General features: G+C 54.6%; 3 protein-coding genes and 1 non-coding gene across 4 annotated transcripts; 2 read left to right on the forward strand and 2 right to left on the reverse strand.

Annotated features, from left to right (window-relative positions):
- Positions 1-327: 327 nt before the first annotated feature.
- BDP81DRAFT_472820 (uncharacterized protein) lies at positions 328-2,015 on the forward strand. The gene is made up of 2 exons (XM_060594630.1): positions 328-787; positions 939-2,015. The coding sequence occupies exons 1-2, from the start codon at positions 508-510 to the stop codon at positions 1,745-1,747; spliced, it is 1,089 nt and encodes a 362-aa protein (XP_060443919.1). The 5' UTR covers positions 328-507; the 3' UTR covers positions 1,748-2,015.
- A 1,372-nt stretch (positions 2,016-3,387) lies between these two features.
- On the reverse strand, positions 3,388-5,511 carry BDP81DRAFT_407706 (uncharacterized protein; the record flags this gene model as incomplete). Its single annotated transcript, XM_060589027.1, has 3 exons — positions 3,388-4,747; positions 4,806-5,065; positions 5,124-5,511. The coding sequence occupies 3 exons, from the start codon at positions 5,509-5,511 to the stop codon at positions 3,665-3,667; spliced, it is 1,731 nt and encodes a 576-aa protein (XP_060443920.1). The 3' UTR covers positions 3,388-3,664.
- A 1,736-nt stretch (positions 5,512-7,247) lies between these two features.
- BDP81DRAFT_t207 lies at positions 7,248-7,319 on the forward strand. The gene has a single exon. It is a non-coding gene; the product is annotated as a tRNA-Ala (tRNA).
- BDP81DRAFT_431309 (uncharacterized protein) lies at positions 7,264-9,321 on the reverse strand. The gene is made up of 4 exons (XM_060590670.1): positions 8,722-9,321; positions 8,395-8,675; positions 7,923-8,343; positions 7,264-7,866 (listed from the first exon to the last, which is right to left on the reverse strand). The coding sequence occupies exons 1-4, from the start codon at positions 8,933-8,935 to the stop codon at positions 7,712-7,714; spliced, it is 1,071 nt and encodes a 356-aa protein (XP_060443921.1). The 5' UTR covers positions 8,936-9,321; the 3' UTR covers positions 7,264-7,711.
- Positions 9,322-12,396: the final 3,075 nt, after the last annotated feature.

A 12,396-nucleotide genomic window follows, 5' to 3' on the forward strand; every position in this document is an offset into this window, starting at 1 on the left:
AAAAGTAATACTCGATGGGTTCGCGTTCTGGAGAACAACTCTCCTTCCTCGCCTCCAAGGTTTGATGGGATCTAATGGCTGTTTGTCCAAAGTAAAGGACTGTGGCCTGTCTCTTACAGCGCGAATACCACTTTCATCTTGAGAAACTATCAGATGACATCAATTGTAAGCAGCACGTGACTAGCGTACCCCTGATTCAGGCCTCAACGCCATATATCGAGCCCAGTGGTGCCTGGGTGAGCAGCACTTTGGGCGTCGCTCCTTCCTCGACTCAGACGGAGGTAATGTGACCGGAGGGATCTGAATTTTCATTACCCAAGGTGACTTGGAAAAATCTCTTTCCTCTTTTCCCCTTTTCCTCTCCACAACCCATTCCTCAATTTCCCACACTTCTTCACCATTTCTCATCACCACCACAACCACCCATCGAGAACAATCGACATGTCGTCACACGCTCGAGGAGAGCGCTCTATAAGAGACTGCACCCGCGATTCGCAAGAGTGATCGATGCACGACTGCGACCGCGACCGCGGTTCGCGAGAACCGCCGGCACTCGGCAAGCTTCGCGTTGAATTCGACCAGCACAGGAACCCGCCTGTACGCATCACGAACCCATCGACCGACGGTGGTAACATTGTTCATCATGACGATGGTTACTTCGCGTTCCAGTCATCTGCAGAGGCCTCGACTGAGGCATTGTCCATTATTGTCCGCGCCGCCCGCGGAAAAGTCGTCCACGGGCTTGTTTGGTTCGAAGACCCTCCGTCGTCGTCCAATATCCGTCCCGGTGAGTATCCCCATCCCTTCTCCCAACAGAGACTCCGCGAAGACTTTCGTGGCGTTTCTGGTACCCAATTTGTCGTGTTCGTTGCCACGTCCTTTAGACACACGCCTCGAAAACACGACCCGTAGCTAATCGATGGTTTTGTATCATACAGATGGGCCTTTGGGACACAGCTCAATGACACCCCCGCCGTCGAGTTTGGATCCCATCGTCAAGTCTGAGCCTCGATCCGTTGTCCCTTGCAAGAGGAGAGAGCGCTCCTCAAGCTCGATCGACAGCCCGGGTTGCTCGCAATACGGAATGTCTTCCAAGGCACGTGGGAAGGAACTTTTGCGACAAGCGCGACCTCATCTCGACGCACATCCGCCAATCCAGGGAGCTGTCATCGGGTCAATCCACAGCACCGACACCGACGAGTCCGAGTTCAAGCTCGTTGAAGGTCCCGATGGAGAGTATACCGTGGAATTCAAGGCTCATCAACTTCGGCCCGCCACCGGCACTCCTCAATATCGCTGCTGCAACTGCGACGAAAAGGGCCACGCTGCCATTGACTGTGTCATGCCCCAAGCAGATGGCTACGTCTGGGGATGCGTGTGGTGCAACTCCAGGACTCACGACTGCGACGACTGCGACGCTCCCGACAAGCCCAAGGCGCCCGAAGCCATGTTCTACATGCTCGTCGTTCGCCGCGCTCGGAAGCCTCCGATTGTCACAACAGTGTCCTGGTACGATCTTCTTATGGACTCATACAAGGGTTTCAAGCTTCAGGTGCGCAATCTTGGGGAGCACGTCTCTGCTAAAGAGTGCCTCTTGGACATGGCCCTGAGAGCAGGGTTTCCACTGACTCATGCGCGATCCATGTGGATGCGCATCAACGACCCCGATCCACTGATCAATTACGATTATCACAAGATGGACACCTGTTCATTGCTTGCCCGCCGATCCCGCCACCAAGGACATTGACACACTCATGAAGGGCCACTGGCTTCAGTGGGAGTACTACGGTGGGCATGTTGCCTTTTGGGCCCAGTACGGGATGTTTGTTGGCGGGGACAAGAAGACGAACCCTCAGGGCATGTCGGAGAACATGGCCGTGTTTCATTTCGGGGAGCGTCCCAGGGAGTGATGGGGGGATGTGAGGCCAAGGCCGGGTCGGATTAAAAGGCTCAGCCGGGTTGGATTGAGAGGCCAGGATTGGGTTCGTGACGCCGACGGGCGTGGCTTACAATAGTCGCAATTGATGTTGTCTACTGGCACCTTACTGTTCCCATTATTATAATGTGATGCCTGTGTTTGATGTGCTCGAGTGCGTAGTGATATGATGCGATTGCTGTGATGCCTGTGATGCCTGTAAACCTTGAGTGAAGAGACTGACGTCGCCCTGAAGCACACTGCTGGCTCATCGAGTCGGCCCAGTCCCCGTTATCTGAGGATCCTGTCAATGGCATGGACTTGCTAGAGTGATCCGTGAATAGCGAAGTGTTGAGTGATGCGTCGTACCCAGCCATTCAACGCAGGCGCTGTGTTCGGTCGCAGAGTGAAGACGGCCCCCACGATGGTTCATTAATGAGAGCGGTGTTGATGACGGGGATGAGGCCTAAGTGCTGCCGAACCTATTGACTTAAGCCCTGAGTAGCTCTGTAGATATGAGGATGTGATGGGTGACTCCCAAAACTTAATGAAGACTAACTACAATGGTTCAGCAATGAGAACGGTGCCGATGATGGGGACGAGGCTACTGAGCTGCCGGGTCTCATCGACTTAAGCCCTGTGTAACTTTGTGAACATGAGGGCGTGACGGGTGGCTGCGAAAATGCGACGAAGACCAACCCCCCAGAGTTAGACTCATCGTCAACCACATAGTCAACGACGACGAGGGTTGAGTCTAGTCGACGTCAAGGCTCATGATTCAATTGATACACGCATTGGAAGAAGTGAAAAGTGACGAGAGTAGACAATGGGAAGAGGATGGAAGCTTTACTTGGAGCTCATGACACCACAGCCCAGCTGACGAGGGTGTTGAGCTCGCCATCCACGGAGGAGACTCATCTACTACGGAGGAGACTCTACAGCCACAGAAAAGAGACTCAACGGAGGCCTTGGCCAGGCCAGTTGAAGAGCCGATGTGTGAGCTTTTATAATACATTCGGAACCTGGTGGTCCCTTCTTCCAGACTCACGTTGAATCGGCCAAAGACGGGCCGCTCGCGCTTCCCTTGTATACCGCCGGTGCGGTCCTGTGCTTCCATTCCTCGACTGCTGGCGCGGTCGCCGTGGTCTCTCTGTCTCGACGAATCGGAGTGATGCGACATGTTGACCCTACTAGTGTTAGCATAGGCTTGGGTGTGGAGGTTGGGTACGTACAAAAAGCGGTCGTATGTGCTGTATGTGTTGGGAAAGAGATTTTCAAAAACAAAGGCCCAGAATTGGCGAGGTAGCGCGCTTTGTCTTGCTGCCTATTTGAATCGAAGGAAGGTCCGGCCCTCCACCTCGGTGGGCCCCGTGTGTGTGCGGTGTGGTCACTTCGGATCGGTCTGGCCCCATTATTTCTGACAACAGCCGACTCGAGCATCCGCGCAGCCGGGCTATGCATTTAGGTATGCAGCACTGATATATCTACAGAGCACTCAGATCACGTCAATTCAACAGGGTCACAGGAAACAGGAAACAGTACATGTCACATGAGAAGTATGTTTGTAATGCGAATTCAATTCATTCTGCATTACGCCTCCCAGTAGGGGGCCAATCCATGCCTCACAGTCGGGGCCTATCCACGCCTCTCAGTTGGCTCATCCATGCTCAACCACGCCTCTCAGTAGAGGGCTCGCTCATCCATCCAGTACCTCCCAGTTGGGGGCTTCGCCTCGGACCAAAGATTTGATCACAGTTCTTCCTCGACTGGCGTCTCTTGCGCTGCCTTGGCCGCTGCCTTCTTCTTTGGTGACTTCGCGAGCGGTTTCGGATCATAGACTACTTCCTCGTCACTGTAGTTTATCAAATCCCCATCACCATCGATTGGAGGCTTTGTCGGTGCGACTGGCTTCGCGGGGATCTCCTTGGCCAGGGCTTCCAGATTGAAAGCCTTCTCGCTCGCCTGGGAGGCCTGGAGATCTTCGACAGCCTGGTAGGAGGCCGCGAAAGCATCATCCGAAACCTCGGGGGGGGGCGCGGTAGCCGCCACCGGGGGCGCGACGCCCGTGTTGTCGACACCCTCCATAGCTTCCCCATGAGACACCGTCGACGTGTTCTCACTTTGCACCAAGGGGGGCGCGGCCGGGTTGGAAACTGGGCCAACACTGTCAACCTCCATGGAGGCATCGGCAGTGTTCAGCGGCACTGGACCGCCTTGAGGCAACGTTACGGGGCCGCCTTGAGGCAACGGAAGCGCGGCGGCCGCTTGGGACGTGTTGTCGGTGGGCGTATAGTCTTCCTCGAGCAAGGGAGCATAGTTGACGAGCTGCTCAGGCCGGTAGCGGAAGGTCGCGGAATCTCTGGGGAATATATCCATTCTTTGCGTCTTCAATTGCGTGGGCTGGTAGGTGACCCAGTGAGGGGTCGCCTTCGTCTTCAACTCCGCGACATAGCCCAAAGTATAAGGGTACATGCCGTCAAGCTGCCTCTGCTTGATGCCCCGATCGATTCTCTCCTTCTCCCACAAGATCCAAGGCTTTCTGGAAAGGATGGGGGGCATGTTGATGCGGCGCAGGAACATCAGCTCGTACTGCTGCTTCCAGGGGAGGCGCCTGGCGCGCTCACAATCATCCCAATTGTGATTCTTGTTGTTACACAATGGGCAAACCGCAAGCCAATCGGTTGTCGCATCCGGCCTCGGGCAGTCGGGAAGAAAATGGTGCTTGTGCCCACATGAGCCGCAGACGGCAGTCTTCTTGAACCTCATTTCGTAATCGAAAACCTCCATGCCACGAGTCTCGAACTCAGCCTTTCTTTCCTTGTTCAATGGAGCCTTTTCGAGTTAGTGAGACCTGTCTCTCGACTTGCGAGGCCAGTTGTCATGCTTGGACTTCTTGGGCCATACGAGGGCAGGCCCAGACGACTGGCGGTTCACTGGCGGTTCTCTTGCGATTGAACCCACTGTCGAGTGGCACCGTCTTCAGAAGACCCCCTTTGACTGTACCCGGCAGGGCCTGCTTCATATCGCGATGCCCCTCGACTTTGATACTCGGATCGGAGGAGCCTGTCGTCGCGCTGGCGGTATTCGGAAGGCGCTCTTTGCTCGTACCGCTGGGGGCTTCTCTCGCGGTGATGAGGCGGCTGGCGACTCCTTGTGTGATGGTTTCCGGAAGGGTCGTCGTGGCGGCGTTCAAGATGATCCCGGGAACCGACTTCTGACGGATTGTATTCGCTGGGCCTCGGAGGAGCGATGGTCTGGTGCGCGCGGCTTCCGTCGTTGGTTGACAGCATTCGAGCCCGGTTGGCCTTCGTCTCCTTTATGATAGCCGCCGCCCTCCTCTCAGTAGCTTGTCGTCGTTCCGCAGCGGCGGCCAACTCTCCACTGCTTTTCTGATTCTCCAAACACACGTATACGTGTACGATGCAATTGTTAGGGAATGACTTTGCCCACTCGTTCACCTTGTTACCAAATTCCAGCATTGAGCCAGACGTGTGACCAACATTTTCCGTCAGGCGCGCGGACGCTCCCAAGACATCTGGCGCTTGTCGAAGTATCTCCTCCACCTCACGATCTAGCACCCCCTGTTCGTCGCCCATTTTTTCTGTAGCAGAGAAAACAGGTCGTGGTGGTTGTTGTTTCTGTTGTTGCAGTGGTGGTGGTGGTGGTGGTGACGATTATGGAGAGAAGGTGGGAAAGGTAAAAAAAAGGCAAGTGAGCAAGTCCAGTAATCCAAAAGTCCAAGGGACGAAATCACATGACCTCGGAGCTTCAGAGGAGAATAAAAGAATGAGTATTCGTTTTGTGCAGAGGCACACGATGGCGGGTGGTGCCTACAACTACCAGACCGTGGCTTACACGCCCTTGTCCAGGCCATGGTTCACATGCACTTGTCCACATCTTAAAGGACTTGTATCTTTCCATTGTCAACACCATCACCAAATCCAAATCACCTTTCCAGTATGGCCGCGCCACGACTTGTACCAAGCTTTGAAATGCGTCTGATGAGTGATCTAAAGGCCAGACTGCTGGAAGCCATTGAGCGAGGGGACTCCCTCTACACGATATCTCTCATGTTCCCGAATATTGCATAGGAAGTCTGGCAGCTGCATCCCACGTAGAACAACACGTTTGAGTAGCTCGAATATGACTATAGGAATGGTAGGAAGTCGCTGATGCTTCTGCATGCGATCCCGCGGAAGCTGCTGAGGTCTCTGATCCAAGGAACCCTAGAATTTGACATTGTGAGTTCACGAGACTCGAGCTGCTACCAAGCAACCGGCTAGGGCATATATGTCATCGAAGTACACATTCAAGGTCGCGCAGGAAAGTTTCCCTGTTGCTCCGAGGTTGACCAAGTCGTTGAGGTCTTGGAGAACTACATCAAGGCATTCAATGTCAACAGGCGGCATCTGGGCTCGCCCACCCTCGCCGAGAAACTCCTACTTCGCGGAGCTCATAAGCTCGACGATGCATTTGGGATCCCGTGAAGTTCATCATATGTCTCTATCTTGCGAGTAACAAGCCCAAAGTCCGTCATGACTTATGTGAGGTGTTAATGGATCGCGAGAAGTACCCCAAAGAGGACGAAGGAGGAGCTCATTCGACAGCCTCGACTTGCTTTCATAGATAGATCAAGAGTCTTTCAGAATTCAACCACATAAAGAATGTATGGGTCGATGCCTTGATGTTGAAAAGAGTCAAATGTAGCTCCTCCAGTCGTTCAAATAAGAACAAGCAACGAACATATAAGCTTTTCCCTTAAGCATCGCATAGCAACAGATACCTTCCGTTCAATAACAAGGACTTTGTTACAGAACCTGATTCGACACTGATGGGAGAGAGAAGGGCTGCTGCAGGCGGTGTTTTGGGTACAGAGGTTTACTACGTAGTCATGGGTACCCTTGACATTCTGATAACGCGACGATCAAGGTAATGCATCGAGAGTCGTGGACCGTAAATAATCAAATCGACAAGAGTAATAATACTCAAGCATGTCTTCCAATGTGATCATCCAATGTCCGTGCGATCGAGTCCATACAGTAATGGCCCCAAGTTTAACCATCTTGAAGCGGTGCTGCAGGGGTGCCTGGCTCTTGCCATTAACCTTCGCGGGGAGCCGTTGGCATCTATTGGACGACGCTGAAAAACCTAGAAGAAAGTTACTGTGGCTGCGTGCTGACTGCCCTAGTTCAAAATATACGCCTACGATACGAGACAACGGCGACAAACAATGCAATGGACAGACGATGATGCTGCGAGGTTCGTGACCAGCTCGCCGTGATCGGGTTTGACTACATGGTGACACAGCTCGCAAAATCTTGCATCATAAGTTGGGCGATTGGTTTAGTGGTATAATGACCGCTTAGCATGCGGTAGGTCCTGGGTTCGATTCCCAGATCGTCCAAAGTCTTTTGCATCCTGCACCTTTTTGCCCCAACCAACGAAGAAACTGACAACAGAGATGCCCTGCGTAAGCTCAACAGCTTCTCAGATGCCACGAGGCTAATTAATGTGCGCTCGAGTCGTGATCTGTCGATGAGCTACGCAACACATGAACGAATTCGATTGAACATCATTCCCAGCCACGTCCCCCCACTTAAAATCACGAAAACAGCTTCAATACCGGTTCACACTCCTTTATTGATACTGGAGCTCATAATAACATGGAGACGGACCCATTCCACCCGTCCGACCAACGCCTAAGCCATGTCATTGCAATCGTGAGAGATGTAGCAAGTTTTCCCAAACGCCAGATACCCCGGTGTCGTTCATTCCGCCATAAAACGTACATTCCAATCACGCCTCCTTGGCCACCTCGCTTGAACCTTGCGCAGTCGAGGGTGCAGCAACCTCCTCACCGGCAGCAGCAGCTCTGAGGTGGGATGGGTGTGCTGGCTCGCTGGGGTTGCCTGAAGCACTGGTTGCAGGCAGCAGATCCGTCAATTGTTTCTCTGCACAGCATCGTGATTAGTACATAACGTGCTAGGACTCCTCTCTCGAAACTTACCCAAATCTCGTATGCGGTGACGGAGCATCTGATTCTCCCTGACCAGCATCTGAGTCTCGGCCTGGTAAAAGGCACTCTCGTCTCGACCTCCAAGGGTATACGGTTCGCCGCTGTCGCCGCTTATAGATGTCGAGCGCAGTCTGGGAGAGGCGCCGCGACTTGGGGTTCGAGAGCGGCGCTGGATATCTGCTCTCGCCATATCAAAGGAGCTTCGTGGGTGGGGCACAACCGGGGATCGCGAGAAGGAGCCCGAGGAAGGCAGCGGCGCGAAGCCAGATGGCGGCTGCGAAATGGGGGTTCCCTGGTTGGATCTCTCAGAAGCGATAGCAGAGTCCTCGACGGCGGAAGAGCTCTGTCCCTGGCCAGCTTGGAGTTGCTGGAGCTGCAACTGCTGCTGGCGGATCATCTGGAGGAGACGGTTCTGTGTGCAGTGTCAGCGTGTGCAAAGAGTCCAAATTCGACTCAAACGTACGACTTGAGCTTCCTGTTCGGCTTCAAGCTCCTGGTGGAGCTCTCCCAGGCTGGGCGCCCGATTGTGATGGGGATCACCACCGGGAACCATCGTGGGAGAGGTTGTCATGGGCTGCGGACTAGCGGTAGTCGGACCAGTCTGCCCGTGTTGGTTATCTGCGACCATCTCACCCGGGCCGGGAAGAGAGGGATCGTTAAGCTGCAGGTTCATAAGAACCGTGGACATTCTTCGGCCGGCATTGGGCGACTGTCGACTTCGAGATACGGAACCGCTGGAGGAGCCTGATTTAATTAGCGCGGGTTCTCCGATGCATTCGGGAGTACATACGTCGAGACGGTTCGTTTTGAAGGCTGGCGTTCAGTGTAGCCGCAGCCTGCAGCGAGGTTGATTGCCGTCGCGGCGAGCCAGCGGGGGACTCTCCACGAGGAGCTGGACCGCCGGCCGCAGGAGGGAGAAGAGCTTCGCCGTTGGTGGATGACATTCTGGATCGGATGGGCAGAGATGGAGGAGATGAAGGAAGAGAATTCAAGTCCGGTGCCATGTCATTTGTGAAGGACTATCTTGGTAAATCGAGTGGCTGATGCAGTGCCAGGCAGTTGAAGCGAGGGATCGTCGTCGCGATGGTCGCAGCTACGTATGCGGTGACAGGCGGGAAGGTGGGGTGAAAGTGCGTCAGAAGTGGCGCGTGAGGTTCCCAGTGTGAGGTAATCCCAGGGAGTGCCAGGGCGGTGGGAGCTATGGGAGCTGGAAGTGGTTGAAGAACACAGGAGGTTGGAGGATTCAGAGGATAACAAAGGGCGTCAAAGGCCGAACACATTCATTGGTGGCATGCTTTCAGGATGTCTGGTGACTGACGATTCCTGAGTCTTGAGTTCCTCATTTTTGCAGGTCACGAGTGATATCGGTCGATCAACGAACCGCAGCAGGTGCTTCCAGGTTGGGGGGCAGCTCACCAAGGTACCTTCCAGGTTGACTTCCTTACCTAAGGCGGCAGGGTGACGTCTTGCTCCAATCAGAGGGCCTGATGTACCTGGCGACGGGGACCTTCTTCAACTGCAAATTCTTAGTCATCGTAACCTGACGATGGCACCACATCCATCATGATCCATCTTCCGGGATAGACCGTGACTACAGCAGGCCATGGTCCTGTTGACAACCGTCTTCACACGCCGGATGCCACCTTCGTCAGCGACCTGACTCTTGCCAGCTGAATCTGAGCCTTGCCCCGGTTCCCTCATCACGAGCAAACCACCTTTGACTCCGAACTCACGGGCCTTGAAATCGCCTATACCTACCTCTTCAACGTCGCCTTGACTTGGCAAGCCACGGCTGCTGTTCGCGTACGCTTCCCACCTGAAGGGACCTCCAGAAACAGATACTCAAGCCGGACGGCGCGCTGTCACCGAAGAGCCTTGCGAGCGGGCTCACGTTGTTTATCTTCCGGTGTATATTCTCGTCGGGGTCCGTTCTAGCTGGAGCACACAGGTCTCAGGTGAGCACCATGCGCAAGCGGCAAGCCGCCGCCTGGGTGAGGTGATGCGCAACGGGGCCTAAGCTTTCTATTCTGGACATGTCGCCGCTAGATCTCCCGCCAACGCCGCCGGGCTGGGCAACCGTCGCAGTGACCGCTCCCGATCATGGCGCCGCCATGGTCTTGTTCACCACCGCAAGTGCAGTGCCTGGCAGAGCTGTTGGCCTCCGAATTCCAGCCCCGAGGGACCGGCCAGCGGGTGGTGGCGTCGATGCCCCCAAAGTCTATGTCGCCATGCCGGAGCTAGAATGGCGTAACACATGCCTCGCTGGCAATCAGTCTCGCTTCTGACGATTCGGCTTCACCAAAGCTGCCAGACAAAATCCGAGAAACACCTTCATGCTGACTGCCGTCTCTGCAAACAAAGAAACGCCACTGTGGATGTGGCCGTTTGGTGGACCGTGTGACGAATCAGCTAACCTCCCGGGCTACCGCAGTTGACCGTTACAGCTATCAGATTTGTCTGACTTTGAGACATACGGATACATCGCCATGGCACCTTTACGAGTTGACGCATCGCTGGAATGTGGCCAGTAAGGCCGCCAACTTGATTTCCGTGCTGCCCCGATTCAAGACCTTGAGACTACGGACGTAGCTTGCAAATCACTCGGCCGTGTCGGAGAAGCACGTACAACTGCGCGCCCATGGCAGCAGTTGACGCACGTGGTGAACCCTGGACCACTGGGAGCCTCAATATCAAGTTGGCACGCAGCGATTGCCTTGGAGCGTGATGTTCCCGTTTCCGACGCTTGCAGGCATTTGCAAGACTAAGGCGGTTGAATCACAGTTGCATTCCATGATGTGCAGTAGCCTGGCTCAAGCGCAGCCCGGCCAAAGATACAAGACCTCAAAGTACCTTGTTGAAAGATTCAAGACCTCGATGCCAAAACTACGAAAGACATAAGCAACGTGGCGATGTGGTCCCGCTCTCTGAATCGATTCTCTTATCTCGAATCTCTGCATCACGACCTACATACGTAGGGATTGACAGTCTGACCACGACAACGTTGAAGCCGTCACGTGGTCAGACTGTCAATCCCTACAAGTCAAATCCCAACGCCCATACCGAGCAGCCATCGCCACAAGCAAGCCGGCGCGTCGATCGGATGAGCCCGGATGCTGCTGCAGTAGCTCGTTGCCCGCGGGTGCCTTACGGACTTTGTAGTCACCAAGACGAGAGGTTCTTGGAGCCGTAGCCTTGCGGACAGGGGCATGCCTGCTTTGAGCACACGAAAGAACCCGGCTCGCTGGTTGGTTTTCCGGCGACCAGGGGCTTAGACCCAGTCGGGCCCCGAGGGTTATGGATAACTGGGATAAATGGGAAGACACTACTGCAGGAACAACGCGACTCCAAGAACACCATCGCACCAGGTCTTTCGTGTGCGATCTCTAGGGCAGGGCTGGAAGTTTCTTCTCCATGGTCTGTACGGCGTTCGGCAACGAGATTTGTGTTGCGGACGCTGCGTTATTGGCATTTGGAGCTGATTGTTTGGTCCGAGACAGCAATACACTAACAAGGCGAACAACAGGGTTGAAACCTGTAAACGACTGTCGGCCATGGGGCCAGCCCTGGACAACACAGATCGGGGCCCCATCCGGTAGAGCCTGCGTGCATGGCCGACGGCCTCGTTATCAACAGGGTCGGTTCGATATTGAACGAGCCGAAGAGCCTCTTCCGAACTCCTCTCCATCATCAAATAAAATATGGGATAATTTGGCTGCGAGAACAGATCTCGCTCATACACCACGGGTTCTGCGGAAACGTTTCCGGGGAAGAGTTCAGAGTCGCATTAGCTCGCAAAATGCACCTAGAGATGCACCGTGGGACACTCTGGGCACCGTTGCTTGGGATATGATGCTGTGTATTTGCACGAGCGCCGCGTTTCTTCGTCCCGCGAAGGGTTGGATGGCATCTGCAGTGGCCGAGCGGTTCGCAAACATTAGCCGACGCAGAGGCAGCCCACGTTGGGGGCGGTAGGATGCGATGCTCTCGGCAGGATTGGGAATCATGGAGTCGCAAGTCGCACGATCTGCTCTCGTCACGCGTCTGTTTCAATACACTTGGTCGGATTGCTGACTTCAACCTTCCATGGAGGATCACCACTCGTTAGCCCTTCCAAGTGGCGATGGTGGCTTGCGAGAGTGTTTCGCAAGGTGTCAAGAGTCGACGCCATGGATCGCACCAGAGGGCAAGGAAGGCTAACGTGATTCTAGACGCCGATGTGTTGGACCATGGGGGGGATTGACACAGAACACGGGGAAAGACAGGGCCGACGAACAACCGACGGGGGTGTTGAAATGCAAGGACTTTGAGTTGGTTGATCCGCTTCGCCGCGCCTCCAATCTTGGCCAAGGGGCTGGGTATTTCAAGTTTGAAGCTGCGGGCACTGGCGACTTGGCAAGACGACTCGAGTGGGGTTTAACTTGCGTTGGAACGAGAGGTTTGCCATCAAGGGGGCGTTATGGGGCTG

The sequence above is a fragment of the Colletotrichum phormii genome, assembly GCF_030913505.1.
Source record: "Colletotrichum phormii strain CBS 102054 chromosome Unknown BDP81scaffold_13, whole genome shotgun sequence".
Taxonomy (NCBI): domain Eukaryota; kingdom Fungi; phylum Ascomycota; class Sordariomycetes; order Glomerellales; family Glomerellaceae; genus Colletotrichum; species Colletotrichum phormii.